This window comes from Pinus tabuliformis, chromosome Q, assembly GCF_031772625.1.
Source record: "Pinus tabuliformis cultivar Carrire ecotype Pingquan chromosome Q, CPIR1, whole genome shotgun sequence".
Classification (NCBI taxonomy): domain Eukaryota; kingdom Viridiplantae; phylum Streptophyta; class Pinopsida; order Pinales; family Pinaceae; genus Pinus; species Pinus tabuliformis.
The window spans coordinates 863,537,200-863,560,151 of NC_142296.1; the positions used below are offsets into that span (position 1 = coordinate 863,537,200).

Sequence of the window (22,952 nt, forward strand, 5' to 3'; positions counted from 1 at the left end):
AGATCCTTGAAAGAATTTAGTATTCTTCATTCAAAAGTACATTACATGTGAGGGAAATTATAGTCACATGCCCTATATCATATGCACCTTCTATTGCATGTGAAATATGAAATCATATCTATGTGCCCTATTACCTGCTAAAAATCTAGACAAAGATGGCTAAAGCCATTCGGAAAAAGCCTCATAATGAAGATAGGAGGCTTTACCATCATGGTTTGGTAAAATTGATAGTAGAGTATGACATATAGAAGAATAATACATTTTGGGAAGAGTTCCTCTCTAAAAATAAGTTTCTAGAAGACATTGTTAAAGAAGACACACAAAAGAATTATGAGGAAGAAATATAAGAAATTTCTCCACGACCATGAAAATGAAACAATTACATGTCATAAGAGAGTCACCAGAGCTATGGCTAAGAAACTTGGTAAAAGTGATGAACATGGCAGTCAAAAAAAGGAACATATCTTTACAAAAATAACAAAAATACCAAAAACCAAGTTCTCTACTCAAGCCACATCAATACTAGAGGTTGATGAACGTCACCAAATATTATATGATTATAATCAGTCTATGAAAACTAATCAAGAAGAACCACCTTTCACCACTGGAAATCAGAGATAATTATCACCACAAGAGGATAGGGACTTCTACTTTCACTACTACTAAAACAAACACCTTCATGCCTTCTCAAAAGTATGAACATGTAATATGCCCCTCTATATTTTCCAATTTAAATGTGACGAAGAAAAAGAAAAGTATTAGGAGGCTAACGAAAGAGATTGATGAAATACAAGTATTGGACAAGTACATTAAAACAAAAAATGAAATACTTACAAGGAAAAGCATGGAGATAATTGAGGAGAATGATAGGTTAAATAAAAAGTGAAATATTGCAAAAAGATAATGCATTGTTGACCAAATAGGCATATCAACAGTACAAGCAAAGGCAGGCACTGAAAATAAAGAATCAAAATTTCAAGTTAAAAGTTTTGATGCAAAGACCTAGGTGTCCAATTCGGAAGGGATCCATATCTAATGTAGATGTTTTATTGCGAGTAGAAAAGGCTATCTAAAATGTGGATAGAGTAACAAAATTTTGAGCATAAAATTGCATGAGGACATGCAATGAATTCTCCCTGGGGAAGATGATGGCATTTGATTTTGTCATTAAGAGGTCACCCACACTTTGTCCGTTTTGGATATACTTACCTTTTTGTTTCCCATTTGTATACATTTAGATTACATCTGCATTTAATAAAGAAGAATGAAACCACAAAGAGGTATTTTTACTATTTTAGTTTAATTTTGATTAATTAGCAAATTGAAACTTTGAAAAATCATTTTTATTGGCATTTACAAGAGTAAAATTAGTTTGGTAAATCATCATCCATAGAGATATTTGTAGATACCTTTGGGAAAAACACAAGCATGTGTTTTGATCCTTGTTTTCACAACATGGTGAAATTCCTATTAGATACACAAAAGCTAAAACAAAAGGCTTTGGTCAATGCATTAGTCAATGTGTTGCCAACAAGGAAGATCACACAACAAGAAGGATAGAATTCCCATTTATTCTAAAATGCATGATTGGGCACACAATCAGTGATTGCGTTAGCTGTGTTTATAGGAAATTTGGTGTGCAATTACTCTAGGGAGAAATTATATCTCAATTTGTTGTATTTTGATTTTTATAAATAACTAGAGAGAATAAAAACTAGGGGATCAGTACTCGATACATAAACTTGCAACTAAGTTTTGTACATTTTTCTTTCATTCTTTTAATACATCAGCGTTGAGTTATAACAATGAGTAATTTCCATTGTGCATCGGTCAAGTTTGGAGGGCCCCCACACTATGGATATATCCATTGGTTTCATGTGCAGATAGTAGCTCAATTTCTATTGTGTATACTCATTGTTAAATGCTTTCTTTCTATTTCTTTTAAGTTTTATTATATATCGACTCACTATTCTTTTAAATTTTAGATTACATTGTATTTGACAAGATGTAGCTTTAAGTAAAGTTTCATTTGATTAACTATGGTTTTGTGATCACATTTTATTTGCGTAAGCTATAGCTTCATTTCTCGTGAAGTTTGAATATGTTGTTTAAGCAATGATTAAATTGGTTTTCAAATTATTGTTATAAGATCCTTTCCTCCATAGAGTTGAACGGACACGCTACATCCGACGATTCTATAATTAGGAGCCACAATGCATGCCAACCAACACATTAAATTTGATCAAGCATTTTTTCCTTTAGTCTAGTTAAACAATATTTAATTGTTGAATGAGTGTTAATTTTATTTTCAAATCATTGAACTACACAGTTAATAGAGTATTGTTGTAAAATTCATTGACTCTTTTGAGGCAATGAACCTTATAACTTGATTTTCTACTAGTGAAACTATGGTAGCCTTAGATTGAAAAGATTAGTTATTACTTTATTTTGAATGTTAATGTTTTTGTTGAAGTAGTTCAAATATATATAGCATTTACATTCTTTTCAACTGTAGTGTCAATTTGAATTTCATTCTCATTTTTAACCTTATTCAAAACTTATACTAATTACTAAGTAGAATCTTAGAAAAGACAAACTATTTCCTCACATACAATGGATGCATTTCATAAATTTACTAACCTTGATTGATAATTAGTGTCTTAACTTATGAAATAAGTTAACCTGACAAAGGATACCCTCCTTGGCCTCTCAAGAGTTGTCCATGTTACCGCTCAAACTAGCAGGGGTCCTAGGAGGGGATCCTAAAGGGACAACTACTAGGTCAAGGGACACAATGGACCAATAACCCATTGTCACCTCAGCAAAAGCTCCCTACTCTTTATGAATAAGCCAATGAAGAGGTAAAGAGTGATTCCTAAGGGCCTATTCACAAGAGAGACTCAATTTTGTGGCTTTCTTGCTTGAGAAGTAAGGTGTAAATCTCTCTAAGAAGGGCCAAGGGGATTTCAAGGGATAGGGTGTGAAAATAGGACTTGTGAAGGAGGGACCTAGTCCAAGAGATCCTTGTGAAAAACTTGGATTCCAAATGGCATTTTTGAAATTATCTTCAAAAGGTTGTGGGACCACACAGGACCAAGTGGACCCAAAATTAGGTCAAGTGGGGGAGTTGATCAATCAAGGGTATGTTTGACCTTAGTGAGAGGAAGAAGGGGATGAAAGGAAGAATATTCAACAATCTTAATACAATGATCCCACTGAGGTCACTAGCCAAGGGAATCAAAGGTCAAGAAACAATCTCGGAGCTAAGGCTTGAAGTATCTCGAGATCCCACCATCGAAATGGCTTCAAATTTGGAGGCCTGCTAGGAAACACAACAATGCAATAGAGGGGCTAGGAGATCAATTTTTTTTTAAGGTTAACTTATGAGAAATGTGATGCCTTAGGTCCCCTATGGAGATTAGGCCTAAAAGAAAGAGAGAGAGGTGATAAAGATTGTGCTTTTTGGTGATCACCTATGGAGGACCAGTGCCTAATCCTTTGGGAGAGATGGAGTCAATATGATTCCAATGCTTGGAGTGATTTCACTTGGTCAAGGAGGCCTCTAAAACAATTTCGCATGGCAATTAGGGCATGGTAAAATTGCTTCAAGGTATATATATTTCGATATGCGATATGTGATGACTTATCGAGATAAAATTTTCACAAAATATCTCTAGGAACATTCACTTATTTAAACATGGTCCATGACATGATGCAACGCTAATAAAAGATAAATTTCCACCATTTCGCACAAGAAAATCAATAAATTTCAGCCTAGTATAGCGAAACTCCCTAGCAACATGCATGTGACATAAGAAAAAGACAAAATAGCATTAAAGGAGAACTTACATGTGAGAACATGTATATCCAATCATCATCATATGCCAATATAGAAGCTCCAAGACAAAAATGAAGAGATACAAAAATCAAAATTCATTCATCCATCCAATTTCGTCCTCCAAGAATAGCGAAAATCTCATAAGAGAATGATCAAATCCAAGTGATAATGATCAAATGATTTCATCACACTTCTATTTATACACTTCCTAATGAATTCGATTTAGCTAATTAGGCCTAATTTAGCCTCTAAAATAAAATAGTGTGCATAATAACAAAAACTTTGGTGACAAGCCCACCAAATAACTCAATAATGTATAGATAAGCCTCTCAAGAGGGTCGAATGGTCAACAAAGTGAGTCATTGGACCTTTGACAAGGCCTAATGAAGTCCAAGGGGTGCCATGATGTAGAAATGGACTCCAAACATAGTGGACAAAGGGTTGGCCCCTTGTTATCTAATCAAGAAATTGTGGTGCTTCCAAGTGGGTGTGGGGGCACAAGGACATCCTCATGGATCTCCAAATGGATCAAATATGCCTGTAAACCATCTACAAGGGCTGGATTAATGACATAATCCCTCCCCCTGTGGCGGGAGGCATCCTAGAACACCCGCCAAGTGTATGGTACAACTGTGGAGCCCACTGGGCATGGTGGACTAGGTGCATCATCCTCATCCAAAAAGTGGAACAAGAGAAATCAATGAATGTTGTTGGGGATCCATAAAGTAATATTTGCTATGGTGGAGGCCCATGGCTCTCAACGCTCACCCTACAAGTGCCAATGTGGCCCTTTGGAGGGCTAGGACCCCGTATAGGGAGACCAAGCCCTAAATGAAGACCCACCTGCAATCCTGCATAAGATCCAATGCGTCCCCTTGCCCTCTAATACAACAAATCATTAGAATAATCAAGTAATGATGCTTACAAATTATGGCATCATTGGGGCACTTCATGGTGACATGCCCTTCCGTAGTGAGCTTTGGCATGTACAGGTGTCTCCAAGCTCAATAAGGCGTTAACCAAGGACCCTATTAGGTGGTTTCAATCTCTAAAGAAGGTGGCATGTCCATATTAGATCCTTTAAGAGGTAGGTGGCAAGTGCTATAATAATGGAATGGAGTGGGGGATCAGGGAAATCATCCAGATTACATGTCAAGGTGCATGGGTAGCTATAACAAGGGAATCCCACACCTGGGTATATGAATGTAGGAGGGAGAAAACCGTAGTGCATGAGTTATCCAGGCCTTTTTTTCCCACCCTTCTTCATATGCCTTTTGTCGTTCATTGATTTTTCTTCATAATTGCTCGGGGCTCCAAGGGATGGAGAGAATGATGTGTAATATATAGTAGCGGATACCTCTTGAGGTGGGACATTTCATCGCCCACCAGGGGTTGGGGAAATCATGGGTTCCTTAATGGTGGAGGGGGACTCATATAGGGCCCATAGGAACCAGGGTGATGGACATGAATAAGGGGTAGAGTTCGTGTTTGGCTTTTGCCCACTAAATTTGTATGTCCCAACCATCTTTTGCATTTTATGGTACATTTCCTGTTGAGAATGGCCAAATTATGTTTTTTTACTTTCTTTTTAGTTGCATCAGCCTCTGGGGCATCATTATAGGCCTAACCCAAGGTGTGAACAAGAAGAGGGGGAGGCTAACCCCATGTGGACCCAGTGGACACATGTGGACCCAAATGGGAAAAGAGATGAATGAGGTTCAAATGAGTGGAAAGGGAGTATTATAGGTGGTGTCGGGAAGTAAGACCACGCAACCAAAATCAAGATTTTCCATATAGTGCCAACCCTAAAGCTAATGGCCAATAAAGGAGATCCCCCGGGACTAAGATACAAGCATAACCATGAAATTGGGCAATGGAGACAAGAATACAAACAAAACCCACTCTTTCCACCAAATCCCCCAACCAATTCATGCCCAAAAGTGCCCATGACAAGTAAGGAAAACTACTCTACTATACCAATGAAAAGTAATACCTTTGGGGTCGAGAGTCCCAATGTCAAACATACATTCATAACAGATGGGCGAGGGACCATATGGCTGGCTCAGGTGGCAAAGAAAATGGCACATCGAGCTATCTGGGGGTTGCAAGGGGTTGCTGAGTGTCGGTTGAGCACCATCTAGGAGAAACAATTTCTCATGTGCATAATACCCACAAGTGGTGGATAACAAGCCAAAAGTGAAAAAAGAGTTTGTATTGAGGTGACAATAATACAACTCCTATAGGCTTACCATATGGTCACATCCTTGGATTGGGATTTTACACTTAGATCCTAGTTTAAATTGTAACAAGTTCAAGCCTCAATACTTGTGATTAAGCATTATATGAATGGGGGTTGACAAATATGGGAGAAGCTAGAAAGAAAGGTAAATTTTTTAATCTCAAAAGATTTTCTGTATTATTCAACCATTATATTGGTCACAATGGTTTCACTTACATTGCCTTAAGAAATTAGCTTGTCTAGTTTGATGATGAACATGAATATAATTATTTTTAAAACAAGCAGTAGTCATTTGATAACATATTCAGAAATTTCCAAAGATTATCATTATTTTTCTGTATTTTTGGCTGGTCTCATATTAATGCAATGTATTAGACTTCCATGCCAATGCTTTCATTGAAGAGAAAAATCAGCATTTATTCACTTTAAATAAGCAAATTTACAGCTTTTCCATGGTTATTTTAGTCTTGGTTTCAATTTTTCTTTTCCCTTCTTAATTTTGTAACGTTAGATTTGCTTATAGACATGTTCTACTGTTTTGTACATTAATGTACCATGTGTCTCTAGACCTGAGCTTCAATAACGGGGAAGGACTTCAATCATATAACAAACTTCTTATAGTATAATTTCTTTTTTCTTTATCCCTTCTGAATTGAAAATGTGTCTGGCTTCCATTAAATCTTTTTAATGTTCTGTTATATAAGATTATTTTTATTTTTCCAAATTAAATTGGATATATAATGATGACAGTAAGCAATTAAAGAGTAGCCACTTTCAACATACAAGAGATATATTTATTGATGTAGCTTATTTCCAAGAAAGAAAAATTCACCTTTTAAGTTTCCATTTCCTTTGATTGAATCATTTCTTTCGAAGTCTAATGACATAATATTTATCTTGAACTCTGAGTGTAAGCAAGTTTTATATTAGGTATTGAAAAAAATACATTATGTTTCAAAAGGCTTCAATACAAATTCACAATTCAGCTTGCAAAATTTTTGCCTTCGGTAGAATTCAGATAATCAGGTTGAATAAGGCAGACACTCTTTATTCTTGCCCTTCGCTTAACATATAGCATGATCACATTGTACAATAATGCTCACAATCTGTCTTTGGAAATTTGATATGTCCTCATTGACATCAAAGGCAGTGTGATCTGTATTTACCTTTTGGAAGACCTATGTATTGACTGGACAGTAAAGCTAAAAGAAAAAGATGAAGCTGTGCGTCGATTCTTAGTACCTCAACTTGATGTACGACCTATTTTGACAATTGCAGCAGATTCTGTCCATCATGAAATATTATGTCCTTACAAATATATATTTTTAGAATGACATGTCCAATCGTTACCTAACCGAAACTTTAGGACATGATTCGCTATCTGGCTGTGCCATTGAACCTGTAGGAATTTATCACTCTTAGGTAGTCTGTTATTCTTCTCAAAAGACCATATAATTTATTGGTTTTTCTGAAAATATGCTGATTGCAAATACTTACACAATGCTGCATAGCACGGTTGCTTGAATGCTGGATCCTCTTCGGGTGGTGGGGGTGGCTGACCATACACCATATCACAACTCATGTCCTCAAAATCTGTGTATGACAGTTACTCTTGTGAGAAACTGAAGACTTAAAATCCCAATGCATTTAGTTTAGTATGACAAGGAACCAAAAAATTATCACCTATACCCTGAAGACATCGGAGCATGACACTGCTATAGATTCGAGCACTGTCTTGGAGCATGTAGATTTCCACAGTCAGTTATAATTGTAGTGACCTTCTGGATATGAATTTTCTTGAGTTTAAAAATGTCCTCAATGTTTCGAGTGGACACTCCAGTGTCCACCCATCATCAGCGGATCTAATTAAAGCTTTTGTAAGATAGAAAAGAGTCATCTCTAGGATTAAATAATAGATGATAGCTATTAGAAATGATTACAAAAGCTTTCTTGGATCCCCATGGTTGGTGGAGTGTCAACTTGAAATGTTGGGAACATTTTTAAGTTCTAACAAACTTCATATCCTGAAATTCAGGACAATAATTCTAACATTGTCATTGATGCTGCAGTTATCAAGAATTTGCTGACTGGATTATAATCACTTTTAGGAAATAAATATAATGAGAAAACAGTTTTGTCAAAGTTTGCATTGTAACAGGTAGTTAGAACTGATATATGTGATTTTCATTTGGTCATTTGCAACAATAACCCTTCCATAACTGGTCACTTTCAACGTTAGCCATTTTAGAATCATCCTGACTCTAGGCTATCGAAAATAGCTAGCTAGCATTTATTTCACTGTTGACCAGAGTTAAACTAGAGATTGGGAATAATAACCTATGTTACCAGAAACGAGAAACGGGAAACGAAACGAGAAACGACAATGGTACGAGAAACAGAGTTTGGAGGTTTCGCACTCAAGAAACGAGGAGAGAGAAAATGAAAATAAAAATGAAAAATGCAGAGTTAGTTTCAATTTTCAATATAGTTTCAACTAATTTTCTAGCCCAAATTTTATTTAAAAACTAAATAATTTGAATACCAAACTTATGCTTAGCAAATTGACTATTAAATATATACATTCTTATGCTTCCTAGTCAATTAAGTGTATACATTCTTATGCATTTTGGGCCTTCGGCTAATTATTGTTTCCTTAAAAAAAAAAAACCAAATAATATATATATATATATATATATATAAAAACAATAAATAGATTTGCAATTAAATGTGAACTTCTTGAGCCACATATAAAATAGTGTTTAAACTATGAATTTTAACACTATACATATTACATGTTATAGGCCTTTAGGTTATTGAATGAATACATGCATGAAATCTACAATAAAGAGTGAAAATATAGAGCTGAGAACGACCTGCAAAAGAGCCAACTACGACCTGTAAAAGATTTCCCGTAAAATATATGCACTGGTTAACTAAAACGACCGTAGAAAACGGCGTTTCCGTCTGGTCTCGTTTCTTACACGTTTTTTACCGGGAACGGTGACAACCGTCCCGTTTCTGGTAACATAGATAATAACTAATAATTGTTTTATCAAAATACGTTATGGGTGAGCCTCTTCAAGTAGAACATATTGTTTCTTGAACAATAGACAAGTGAGGAGGACAATCGTTGATTGCTAAATTGCCATGGAGGCAAAAAATAAGCGAATGAATGATTTAAAGAAAACTAATAGGAAATGTCCAAACATGGTTAGCAGTGGAAGGGAAAAGGCAAGATGTAATAAGAAGCACTTACTGTGGTCTTTGTTAATGCAAGTACGTGGCAGTTTGCAACTCTGTTGGGAATGACCATTCTGCTACCTAGCCTTGTAATTTTCTAGCATGTCTAGGTAACTTACAACCCTTGTATATATCGTGAATGGGGAAAAGATTTTGGATTTCTATAAGATAGCCATAGTCAAATAACAGCCACTATGGTTGACTACCTGTTTGGTTCTGGAATTACATTTTTGTAGCTTGTGTGTGAAATGATTCAGCAATTTGTGGTTGTGTATTTGTGGAGTTAGAGAAAAAAATAATGTTGAACACACACGGTTATAGACATACATACATGTATGTGTGTAACAGCCAAGAAATGTATTGGCAATAGCTTGTGTGTTTGGGTATTGAAAAGGGAGTTATCCCCTTTTTAGCAGGTTACAAATTGTGCCTATCTGCTAGAGAAGAAAAAGTTCTGTCCATTGAATATGGTGAAAAGCCATAAGAATTATAGTAAGATATGATCAGTTGATTTTCTCATCATCATCTGCAAATAGGATACAGCTACAAATGTGATATGAGTTGATGCCCTTCTTTTGTTTGAAAGTGAAATGGAAACCTCTGCCAGAAGACCATAAATAACCCACTGTTGGATTCCTTTATTTGACATATCGAGATGGTCCATTGTAGTATTAACCATAACTTAACGTGAATGCAATCCTATTTTTAGCAGCAGCACTGGAAAGAATTCAAAACTCAGGATCATATAACAACTGAAACCAAATGCAGTGGCACTATTGGTGGAGCTGCTTGAATGGTTTGAGATTTAATTCTCCAATGTCTGGAATGTTTAGGTGAAATTAAATGAATAAAAACAGAGACATTCAACTGTAAATAAACTAAATTGAAAAGGAAGAGAAAGAATTTACATACTTGGTGTCATGGTGAGAGGTAGGCCAAATTCATTAGTGAAGAAATCCTGAGTAGGGAGCTTGCACATGTTGACACACATTCCAACACATCCACTATTCTCTAAATACCTGTTTAAATACAGGTCAAACTTCTTTGTCAACATTTATAGACAACAATTCTGAAGTGCCTTTAACCTATTATATATGATGTGTTCCTGTCATAAGCGCATATGGTGTAGTTGTATCATAGTATGCTCCCACAACATTCACTGGGGTTTGATTCCTTGGATAGTTTTTTTTTATTTTTAATTATTTATAAGTTTGCTAGTTTTATGCCAAAAAAAGATCCAATCAATTATGTGTACCTGCACTTTTTTATGTGCACTCCACTCTTCTGTTTGACCCCATTTACCTCCACTTCTACCACCTAACTTTGGTAATATCACAGCATAAAATATATAAGCATCTTGATAAGCAATATGTAATAAATATGCATTCATTCCTAATTTCATATGAAAGCAACCTGAAATAGAATATGCTAGCACTGGTATGAAAAATTGTTGCCCCTCACATTGTGATGCATATGCAACTTTAATTCACTAGACAACTAAAGGTAACCAAAAGGCCACTTCATGCAGTGTAACAGATTACATGAGAAAGCAAAAACATTCAGTGTTTCCTTTAATTTTTCTTCACGCTGGTAACAAGTTTGATTAATTTCGTAGATCCTCCCAGTATAGTTGAGTGGTAGCCAAAAACAATGTTTCCAAAGAGTGGAAGTAGCAGTGCTAGGAATGCCATTTCGTAAAAGACCTTGGGAGAGGAGCATGCAGGATCATTACATATAATTATCATGCATTTATATTAAAAAGAAAGATGCAGAACCCCAAATTAGTAGCAAAATATATGAAGACATACATATTTGTGCTACTTGTAGATGAATATGACATTATCGTGGAGTTAGAAATGGTATCCATAGTACATTAATGATTAATTATTCAAGCATCAACCATATAGTAATTACAAACAAACATACAAATTTCTAAACCATATAATAGGAAATAGACCGTTCACTTATGGAATGAAATAGTTTATCCACCAACCATCAGCATGACCAAAAAGTAAGGTTACAACATAATCCATGCTACCCACCAAAAGTGGGTAACCCATATGAGAAAATTTCTCCTTGTTTGACAGCCAGCCATCTATCAGAACTATGTGTTAGTTTTCGTAGCATTGGATGTGTTCTAGCATTGAAATTTTGTGGAGATGCTAGAATACATGAGATCTCCAAAACCCACAAATCGTTTCTGGAAATTCCGCCTAGAAATAACATAATTAGTCAGTTTTTAAATATTTCGTAAGTCTAAACTTAGGGAATATGACTAATTAATTAGAATTAATTAAGTCAAGGTGTGAATAGTATAGAAACTCACACGGATCACCTTCAAGCTAATCCTAGCCATCAATTAAGATCCAATCTTGGTCGTTGAAGTCTCAACAAAGGATTATAAGAAGAAGTCGATGGGGCTTGGAGAAATTACTTCAGCAGATAGATTTCCAAAGTAGCAATAATCAGTTGCCGGAGAGAGAGCCAGTGAGATCGAAGCATTGATTGAGGGGCAGGGATAGTGAGTCGAAGGAAAGATTTTCCAGATCCAGGGACACAGTAGCGAGTTGAATTATCCTAGAGAAGCAACACTGAGGGACTGTGCAGTGCTTTAGTCAAGCAGATTGATTTGATGAGGAGTAAAATTCATTCTCAATTCCAGAGGCTGGGAAGGAGTCCCAAAGGGCCAAAGAGACGATTTTCTCAGCTTCCAGAGGCAGAACAACTTCATATGATCCCATTCCAAAGCAAGTCATCCAGCTAGCTACGCAGAGCAATGCAGAGTCTGACGCAGTGCTCCAGGAGGCCGAGTTTTTGATACGCAATGTCCAGCCAGAGATTCCCTGTGGGAGAAGGGTAATTCCCTTCAGTATTTTACTTATATATTCTTGTTGTTTGGATAGCCAATTGGGCATCCATATATGTAGTCAGATTTCACTATTGCATAATAAAATAAACCCTCATTGTTGCACCAGTTTTCCCAAGTTGGGCTTTTCCGTGGACATTGGTCCAAAAATAACTGTGTTATTTTATGTGTGTGTGCTAGCATTTCCTCCAACGTTTATTTCTTCTGCAGTTTTATTTGTGTAGGTTGCAATGTGATTGCTTCAGTATTTGTTGTAGCAAACAGTAAATAATTTGTTAAAATTAATTTAACAATTAGGAGGATTATTTCCAGTTGTTGCAATAGGATTCGGGTTTTCGAATTTTCACATGGTATCAAAGCACAGATAATTAGCCGAAGAGCTAAGTAGCAAAGGAAGAGGGAGTTTTGTTGTTCAGTGTGGGCAGCAGATTGAAACCCCAGCGGCAGCACAATCACCTTAGCCAAGAGGCCAAATTTCTTGAGGAGATTCAATTTTTCTGAGTGTGAGGCAGAAAAATTTGATCTCTCTAGAATGAGGGATTCCAGAGGCAAAGGGAGTTGCCCAGTATTTTCACAGAGCAAATCTCTAGCTGGACGCAGTAGTTTTGCAGCAGTTTGCTAGAGAAGAGCTAGCGTCAGATAAAATAAAAGCGCACACTGAGGGAAAATTTTCCTCAGGGAAATTCTAGTCTCAAAAAGTTCGATTTCCCTTCCAGATCAGCAGTCGTTGTGTGCAAAGTTTCTCACTCCAGAAGCGAGTGCGAATAGCTGAGTAGCAGCTAAGCAGAAGGGAAGAGGCGATTTTCGACATTTGTTGAGATGGCCACTGCTGGGCTTCAAGATCAGGACAAGTTGGATGGTGCTTCCAATTATGTCATCTGGAAGGTAAGGATGTCCTTCCTTTTGGATGAGTTTGGCTTGAAAACCTAGATAGATACAGTGGTAGTTGTACCCCAGGATGCAGATCAGCTGAAGGAATACAAAAAGGAGATGGCGCGGGCGAAGAGGTTGATCCTTGAAGGTGTTCGGGATCACATTGTTTCACACATAGCTAGCAAAGGAACAGCTAAAGAGATGTGGGAGACTCTCACAATCTTGTATCAGGGCACTTCCGAGAAATGGAAGATGTATTTAAAGGAGAAGCTAAGGCTCATCCGGATGCAAAAGGGAGAAAGCATATACCCCTTCCTTACTGGGATTCAAGAGGTCTGGGACCAGTTGTCAATTGTTGGGGCAGTGCCTCAACCTATAGAGCTTGTGAGATTGGCAATCAACAATGTCTCTAAGGAATAGCAAGTATTTTTCCAAAGCATATTGGGAAGCGACAAGCTACCAGAGTGAGACAGGATTGTTGATTTGGGGTAGCATTGGATGTGCTCGAGCCACGAAAATTGGTGGAGAGGCTAAAGAACATGAGATCTCCAATACCTAGAAATGGTTTGGGCAGATTCTAAACAGTTTGGGAGATATTAAAATAATTAATATTTTTAAATTTTAATGGAGTCCCTAAGTCTAAACTTAGGGAAAATAAAATATTAATGTGAATTAATATAAAACTGTGTTAGAAGGGTCCAAAAGTCATGGATCAAGCCAGAGTTAATCTTAGCCATTGATTAGGGACTTAACCTCGACCATTGAATTATCAACGAGAAAAGTATAAAAGGAGGCTTGACGATCACTTGGAGAACACACCGAGTTGATCAAGTGTAATATTCCTAATTAGCCATGGCTAATTGGAATATTCGATTTTGCTCAATTTTGCCTTCTATAGTTATTTATAAATAAAAAGGTGAGGAAAGGGGGGCATAACTCACTTTTTGAATAAAGTCACTCCCTTGTAACTTAAAAGGGGAGCCAAGGGGGCCAAGGGACCACGTAGAGAAGGGGACACACGTAGACACTTGGAGGGACTGCGCAGATGGAGAAGGAGCACGTGGCAAGAGAGAGGCTATGTTGGAGGAGGGCCCTAGGGTTTTGAGAGAGTCCAATGCTATAAAGGAGAGAGGAGCCTCCTCATTTTGGGCATGGGATTATGTTTCATTTGAGCTACTCATTTCGACTTAGAGCACATTGGCTGTTTAGCCTGTCTGCAGCACTGTTTAGTGCATCAAGTGTCTCTGTTCGGAGATCTCACCCTTAGCCCCGGGGGACTTCGAGTGCCTGCTCAGGCAAGGTAGTTTCATCAGTATTTTGCAGGAGGAGCGATCTCTGGAGTTGAGGAGGAACTGATCATTTTGATGACTGCACAGTCTTGAGAGGGGAGGACGCAGTCTCTTTTGGTAGGAGCTCCAGATTGGGTTTATGTGGAGAATTTGAGCTTGGAGATTGAGCAAGGGATCAGCCCTTGCATATTCGAGGATTTTGGCAGAGTCTCGGGTAGAGTTTTGGAGGATTCTCTTCAGGGGCAGCACAGAGCCTTGAGGGATAGTGTAGATCCTCAAGGGGTTGATTTTCGGGGGTTAGCTATCTTAGAAAAGCTTTTTGAGCTTTTCTGGGTTTATTGAGCAGAGGTTGATTCCAAAGTTTCAGCATTTTCTGAGGAGGGAAACAACCCCAAATCCTCACTTGATTCCAGCAGTAGCAGCAGCAAAGCAGTTCTTCGGCAGCTTGGACGCAGTTCAGAGAGAGGCCATTTCCTTACCATTCTGAGTGTATTTCTTCACTTGCCTTGTGCAAGTCGAGGTGCTATCATTCTGATCACCTCTTGTACTCTTTCCATTACTCAGTAGAATAAAATGGCTTAGCATTTCTCTCTACATTTTTCGAGTATCTACTTATATTCCATGTATACATTATTGTATGTTGCACCACTGTTATTTCTCTAGTTGGAATTTGCTTGTGTTTGAGGGATTCCCCTGATAAGGGATATTACAGTGGTATCAGAGCATAGATCTGGCTCAGCCTGTGGAGCTAGCAGTCTATGACACCAAGGAAGAAGCCCTACATATGTTACAGAGGTAGGAAATACAAAGATATTGAGCGTAGGTTGGAGAACACCTACAGAGAGGGAGACTGTGTTCGGGTGGTGGACACAGAACAGGAGGAGCCTGTGGTAGACGCAGAGCAGGAGGATTCGATGGCAGATGAGGATGGGAAGAGATTTGCGGACATGCTCTTCAAATCAATGCAGGATCTATCAAGGCAGATTGAGGTGATGGGGCAGAGATTCACGGCGGTGGAGGCTAGATAGCGTGAGAACCCACAGGTTTTCCAGGTTGGTGAGGGATCGAGTACATCCGACCATTTGCCAGAGCAGGGTGCCACTCAGCGTGATACTACTCAGTAGATGGCCTCACATGCCCTTACACGCTCTACCATGCCCACTTTCCTAGGAGCAGACGGAGGAGCCAGAGCCCAACAGGAGGCAGAGCCCGGTCATATGGGCGATTATTTTGCAGAATACCAAGCCTATGGGCAGGAGTTCAGGGATGCTCTCTCATTCAGAGACTTTGTTCAGCTCCAGCGGGATAGTAGACGCCGCGACCATCACAGAGGATACCGACATTATCATGATGGAGACACCCACCACACAGCTAGTAGATTCCACTTGCCTACGTTTGATGGTTCATCAAACAGTTCGGCAAAGTCTTGGGTGGAGAAGTTGGACATCTATTTCCAGCTTAACCAAATGTCGGAGACAGAGGCCATCAAGGTGGTGACATTACATTTGGATGGTGAGGCCCAGGACTGGTGGTTCCATGGGTTGGTTACACTCGGACACTCCACAGTGACGAAATATGTCGAGTTCACCAGGAGACTGATAGAGAGGTTTGACCGGAGGGATCTAGAACAACACTTTGTTGAGTTGACAAGGCTCAAACAGACTGGGAACCAAGAGACCTACATTGCAGACTTCTTAAGGGTTTCAGTGATGGTGCCTGATCTATCCGCGACACGGAGGATCTACATGTTTGTTGAGGGGTTAGCAGAGCCACTTCGGGGTCTAGTCAGATCCATTAGACCAGCCACACTCCAGGATGCTATTAGTAGACCTGGGACTTACAGGATGCCTTACCCAGGACTCGGACACCTTACCCCCAGAGACAGGCTTTCCAGCCTAAGGGGAAGGATGTGAGGATTCTGCTTCCAAAGGGGAATCCAGGACGAGCACAGATTGATGATGATGCCAGGAGGGAGCTGAAGAAGAAGCAGTTGTGCTTTACCTGTCAGGAGCTGTAGGCACCGAGACATAGATTTGTTGCTGGCAAAGCACATTTTATTGAGGTCTTCTCCGAGAGCAGCGGGGAAGAGGATGAGGAGGATGATGTGGAGGCAGGAGATAGTCATGCCGCGTAGGATCCTTTGCCACCTCCACCACTAGCAGCAGGTGGTGCAGCTTTTGCACCTACCGGAGGGGCCCTTGCAGCATTGCGAGGAGTTCCCAAGTGTTTGACGTTGCGCGTACAGGGGACAGTACATGGCTAGTAGGTATCAGTTTTGGTTGGCAGTGGAGCAACCCACAACTTCATCGATGCACAGATGGTTGAGCGGAGAGGTATACAGATAGAGAGCTTCGATGGCTTTTCAATTTTGGTCCCAGGAGATTAGACTATGGTGTGTGCTCGTTATGTCCCAGAGTTATCAATGATGATGGGCACCTACACACTGATTGACCACTTTTTCGTGGTCGATATTTTGGACACCAGCGTGATACTGGGTGTTCAGTGGCTTATCACTCTAGGGAAGGTCACGACAGATTGGAAGACCCTATAGATGGAGTGGGATGATGAGAAGACAGGGAGGCATGAGAAGATACGGGGATAGCACACCTATCCACCTCAGACTGTTTCGGCTCATCGGATGGAGGCAGTCTTCCGGAAGGGAGACGTAGAGTGGGCAGTGGAGCTGCGTGCATCAGAGGCAGGGACTACAGGGCAGACGGTGTACCCAGAGATACAGTCCATCCTTGACCAGTATGGCACAGTGTTTAGGGAAATTCCGCCGGGACAGCCACCGGACCGGGGGTTTGAGCACACCATTGAGCTTGAGCAGGGCATACAAGCAGTGATTACTACTGCCTATAGGCATCCCAAGGCCTATCGGGATGAGATTGAGCGAGCCATTCAGGAGTTGCTAGCTCTTGGCCACATTCGGCCGAGCATGAGTCCTTTTGCTTCTTCCGTGGTGTTGGTGAAGAAGAAGGATGGCACATCGAGGATGTGCATTCACTACAGGGCCCTGAACAAGAAGAGCCTGAAGAACAGGTACCCCATACCCAGGATCGATGAGTTGATGGATGAGTTGAAAGGAGCACGGTTCTTCTCAAAGATTGATTTGAGATCTGGGTACCATCAGATTCGCGTGAGGGAACAGGACATTCCCAAGACCGCCTTCAAGTGTCACTATGGGCACTTTGAGTTTTTGGTGATGCCCTTCGGGTTAATCAACGCCCCAACTACATTCCAGTCCTGCATGAATCACATCTTCCGCAGTCACTTAAGAAATTTTGTGTTGGTGTTCTTTGATGATATTCTCATTTACAGCAGGACTTGGGAGGAGCATCTCCAGCACATTGAGACAGTGTTTCGCATCTTGGAGGAGCAGCAATTCTATGCCAAGCTCTCCCAAGTGTGAGTTTGGGTTGACGGAGATGTTGTACTTGGGACACATCATAGGGATGGACGGAGTGAGAGTCCACGAGGAGAAGATTAGGGCCATCAGAGATTGGCCGGAGCCGAGGAATGTGACAGAACTTCGGGGATTCATTGGCATTTGTACTTACTACCGGAAGTTCGTCAAGAGTTTCTCACAGCTTGTTGCACCCCTAACAGATCTGATGAGGGAGGGGGCATTCAGTTGGTCGGATACAGCGCAGTGAGTCTTTGACAGGCTCAAGGAGGTTATGAGCAGCTGCCCAGTGCTTGTATTGCCGGATTTTATGCAGCCATTTGTTTTGGAGTGTGATGCGTCAGGAGAGGGGATCGGCGCAGTGTTGATGCAGGGAGGTCACCCTATAGCCTTTGAGAGCCGAAAGCTCCTTCTACATGAGAGTTTGTATTCTATATACGACAAGGAGATGCTGGCCATTTTGCATGCATTGGCCAAATTCCAGCAGTATTTAATGGGTAACAAGTTCAGGGTGAGGACTGATCACAACAACCTCAGGTTCTTTTTGGAGCAGAAATAGCTACAGGAGAGGCAGCAGAAGTGGATCAGTGAGATCCAAGCGTATGACTTTGAAATTGAGTATGTCAAGGGTAAGAAAAACATGGTAGCAGATGCCCTTTCACGTAGACCAGCCATGTTGTCTCTTATGAGCTTGGACACAGACTGGAGGGCTCGACTCTTAGTAAAGTACTCCAAGGACAGATTTGCATGTGAGGTTTTGGATGGGCAAGTGGCAAATGACAGGTACAGGGTAGTCGATGAGATCATCTACTATAGGGACCAGATCTTCTTGACTAAGGGATCTCAACTCAAGAAGAAGATACTTCAGGCATCACATGATTCACCATTTGCTGGTCATCAGGGGTTTACCAAAACCTACAGGGCCATTAGAGAGAGGTTCTCATGGAAGGGCCTCAAGGAGGACATACTCCAGCATATCCGGGAGTGCGATATTTGCTAGAGGAACAAGGGGGAGATGAGCCATCCCGCAGGATTATTGCAGCCTCTTCCCATTCCAGAGGGGAAATGGGAGTGTATTTCGATGGATTTCATTACAGGGTTTCCCATGGTGCAGGGCAAGGATTGTATCTTTGTCGTCGTTGATCGACTGACAAAGTATGCACACTTTTTCGCCATATCCGCACACTACATAGCAGTGTAGGTAGCCGAATTGTTCTTCAGAGAGGTCTTCAGGCTACATGGTCTTCCTAAGACCATCATCAGTGATAGGGACAACCGTTTCATGGGTGGGTTTTGGCAAGAGCTTTTCCGATTGGTGGGGACGAGTTGACACCGAGTACCAGTTATCACCCACAGACGAATGGGCAGACAGAGATAGTTAACAAGTGGCTGGAGGGCTACTTGCCTAACTATGTCAGTGGGCAGCAGCGAGCATGGCTGAAGTGGTTGCATCTGGGGGAATACTGCTACAACATTACACTTCACATGTGCATTGGTATGTCACCATTCTAAGCTTCGTATGGATATCATCCTTTATCTTTTGCTGATGTGATGTTTGGTGATAGCAAGGCTCCGAGAGCCAAGATTTGGATCCAAGAGAGTCAGGATATCCTCCGAGCTCTCAAGGATAATATGGCTACAACGCAGAACCAGCAGAAGCTGTATGCTGACAGGGGTCGGGTGGAGAGACAGTTTGAGGTAGGGGACTTGGTCTACCTACGATTACAGCCATACCGACAGTCATCACTGAAGCAGAAGGGAGCTGAGAAGCTCAAGCTCCACTTTTATGGGCCATACAGGGTGATATGTATGATTGGACAGGTTGCGTATGAATTGGAGTTTCCCCAAGGCAGCAAGATTCATAACGTTTTTCATGTATCATGCCTGAAGAAGGCATTGGGGCAACAGGTAACAGTGACAGATGAGCTACCACCCACGGATGATGAGGGGCATTTGGTGTTGCGGCCAGAGGCTATTATTGATACCAGGGAGAGGCAGCTGCGAAGCAGGACGGTCCGGGAATTCTTGGTGAGGTGGAAGAATTTACCAGATGAGGATGCCACTTGGGAGAGTGAGAAAATTTTGCAGCATCCATCACTTTAGTTGCTTGAGGACAAGCAACATTTTGCGGGGGGAGATTGTAATATTCCCAATTAGCCATGTCTAATTGGAATATTCGATTTTGCTCAATTTTTCCTTCTATAGTTATTTATAAATAAAAAGGTGAGGAAAGGGGGACATAACTCACTTTTTGAATAAAGTCACTCCCTAGTAGCACAACGTTGTAACTTAAAAGGGGAGCCAAGGGGGCCAAGGGACCACGTAAAGAAGGGGGCCCACGTAGACACTTGGAGGGAGTGCGCAGATGGAGAAGGAGCACGTGGCAAGAGAGAGGCTACATTGGAGGAGGTGGGCCCTAGGGTTTTGAGAGAGGCCAACGCTATAAAGGAGAGAGGAGCTTCCTCATTTTGGGCATGGGATTATGTTGCATTTGAGCTACTCATTTCGACTTAGAGCACGTTGGTTGTTTAGCCTGTCTGCAGCACTGTTTAGTGCATCGAGTGTCTCTGTTTGGAGATCTCACCCTTAGCCCCAGGGGACTTCGAGTGCCTGCTTGGGCAAGGTAGTTTCATCAGTATTTTGCAGGAGGAGCGATCTCTGGAGTTGAGGAGGAACTGAGAATTTTGATGACTACGCAGTCTTGAGAGGGGAGGACACAGTCTCTTTTGGTAGGAGCTCCGAATTGGGTTTATGTGGAGGATTTGAGCTTGGAGATTGAGCAAGGGATCAGCCCTTGCATATTGGAGGATTTTGGCAGAGTCTCAGGTAGAGTTTTGGAGAGTTCTCTTCAGGGGCAGCGCAGAGTCTTGAGGGATAGCCGCATAGCGTAGATCCTCAAGGGGGTGATTTTCGGGGGTCAGCTATCTTAGAAAAGCTTTCTGGGCTTTTCTGGGTTTATTGAGCAGACGTTGATTCCAGAGTTTCAGCATTTTCTAAGGAGGGGAACAGCCCCAAATCCTCACTTGATTCCAGCAGTAGTAGCGGCACAGCAGTTCTCCGACAGCTTGGACGCAGTTCAGAGTGAGGCCATTTCCTTACCATTTTGAGTGTATTTCTTCACTTGTCTTGTGCAAGTCGAGGTGTTATCTTTCTGATCACCTCTTGTACTCTTTCCATTACTTAGTATAATAAAATGGCTTAGCATTTCTCTCTGCATTTTTCGAGTATTTGCTTATATTCCATGTATACATTATTGTGTGTTGCACTACTGTTATTGTATGTTGCACCACTGCTATTTCTCTGGTTGGAGTTTGCTTGTGTTTGAGGGATTCCCTTGATAAGGGATATTGCATCAAGATTTCGATTTTCTAGGGCAGGGTTTGCTGAGGAAGTCGAAAGAGTGATCAAATTTGCAGCTGAGGGGAAATGAATATAGAAGCAGAGAGATAGAGATAGTACCAGGAGGATCAACGCAGAAGCGGGGAGAAAGGGATGCAGAGCCAGCCAGAGGTTCACACAGAGCCAACCAGGGCTCACACAAAGGCAACCAGGAGCTGCGCAGTGCCTCAGAAATCCAGCGTGGGTGACGCAGAGGCTCTAAGGGCTGACGTAGTGCATCTAGAGGTTGACACAGGGTGAGCTAGGGTGACGCTGGGCCAAAAAGGGCTGACGCAGTCCCTAGAGGCTGACACTGGGGTTTTCGTGGGGCAGATTGGAGTTGGGAGTTGTCAGAGTGTTTATCCGGTGTTTCAACCAGAATATCTGCTTCCGAGTAGAGAGGTACTACTGCCGAGATTATTCTTTGTTGGGTGAGCCGGTTTTGGCACCCAGATTGTATTCAAAAATTGCATAATAATAAAACCCTCAGAGAGTTGCACTAGTTTTCCCGCATTGGGTTTTTCCGGGGACATTGGTCCAAAAATAACAGTGTCACTTGTGTGCTTGTTTTATTTCCTTCAGTTGATGATTTGTAATGTGTTGAGCATGTACTTGTATTTATTTTCAGTATTTACATGGTAAATAACTTGTTAATTAATTAGAACAAGTAGGCAGAAATAAATCAGAAAAGTACATGAAGGGCTTCTAATAGTTAGATATTCCAACATGGTATCGGAGCGAGGTTGCAGATCACAGGAGAACTAAGGACATTAGCCGAGTAGAGCAGTAGTAGTAGAAAACAATTGTCCCAAGTGACAGAAGTTGTTCCAGCAGAGAAGCAGCAAGGAAGGGGTGACACAGTGCTTGTGTCATCAAGTTTGAGCCGGGAAGAGGATCAGCGCAGTGGCAGAGGGGAGCAAACTCAACCTATGCAGTGCCCGATCATCTTTCTTAGTCAGGAAGGATTGACGCCTATGGCCAGGAGGTGTGGATTTTGCTGGTGCTGGGATTGCACAGAGCCTAGAAGCTCTAACCTTCAGTTTGCTGGGGCTTAGGAGGTTGTGGGTAAGTTGCAGAGTGAAGCTAGTGGGGTATTGTAGTCAGAATAGTACCTAACAGAGCAAGACCAAGGAGGAGGGAGTTGCTACTGAGGATTTCTAGCCAAGAAATTTGGACCGGTGGTGCAGTTGCACTAACGATCAGAGTGGGGGCATCTCGACATTGGCAGAAGGGTTTCCAGGAGGGAAATCGAAGCTCAGAGGGAGTCAACCAAGAATTTCTAGGAGGGAAGTAAAAGAGCAACGAGATGGAAGTGAACGGGGTAAGAGACCACGACAGACTGGACAGAGCCTCAAACTTTATAGTCTGGAAGGCCAAAATCTTGTTCGTTCTAGACAAGAATCATGTCAAGCACTTCGCCTTGAGGATGATAGCGATCCCAGTTGACCCAGCTGAGAACAAGAAGTACGAGGAGGCAATGGCAAGGGCCAAGAGTATCATCCTTGACGGGGTCAAGGACAATGTAGTACCACATATTGCTGAAAAGGACACGACAAATGAGACGTGGGAGGCCCTAAAGAAATTGTACCAGCACACTTCTGTGCAGAGAAGGATGCTACGTGAAAATCAGCTGCGGTCATACCAGATGCAAAAAGGGGAACAGATCGACATCTTCCTCGATCAACTGAAGGAGATCCGGGGTCAACTGACTTCCATAGGGGCCACGCCGGATCAAGAATTGATGGTGAGAACAACCCTGAACACAATCTGAGAAGACTAGGAGGTGTTTGTCCAGAGCATACTGGGCAAGGCGACCCTTCCAA

At 41.2% G+C, this 22,952-nt stretch overlaps 1 protein-coding gene across 1 annotated transcript in view; it reads right to left on the reverse strand.

Moving 5' to 3' along the window:
- Positions 1–10,221: 10,221 nt before the first annotated feature.
- Positions 10,222–22,952, reverse strand: part of LOC149222268 (beta-carotene isomerase D27) — a 177,535-nt gene continuing 164,804 nt past the window's right edge. The window contains exons 4-5 of the mRNA XM_089385343.1: positions 10,573–10,634; positions 10,222–10,336 (exon numbers count right to left, since the gene is read on the reverse strand). Coding sequence (XP_089241469.1) covers positions 10,222–10,336; positions 10,573–10,634 — 177 coding nt within the window. The remainder of the gene's footprint in view (positions 10,337–10,572; positions 10,635–22,952) is intronic.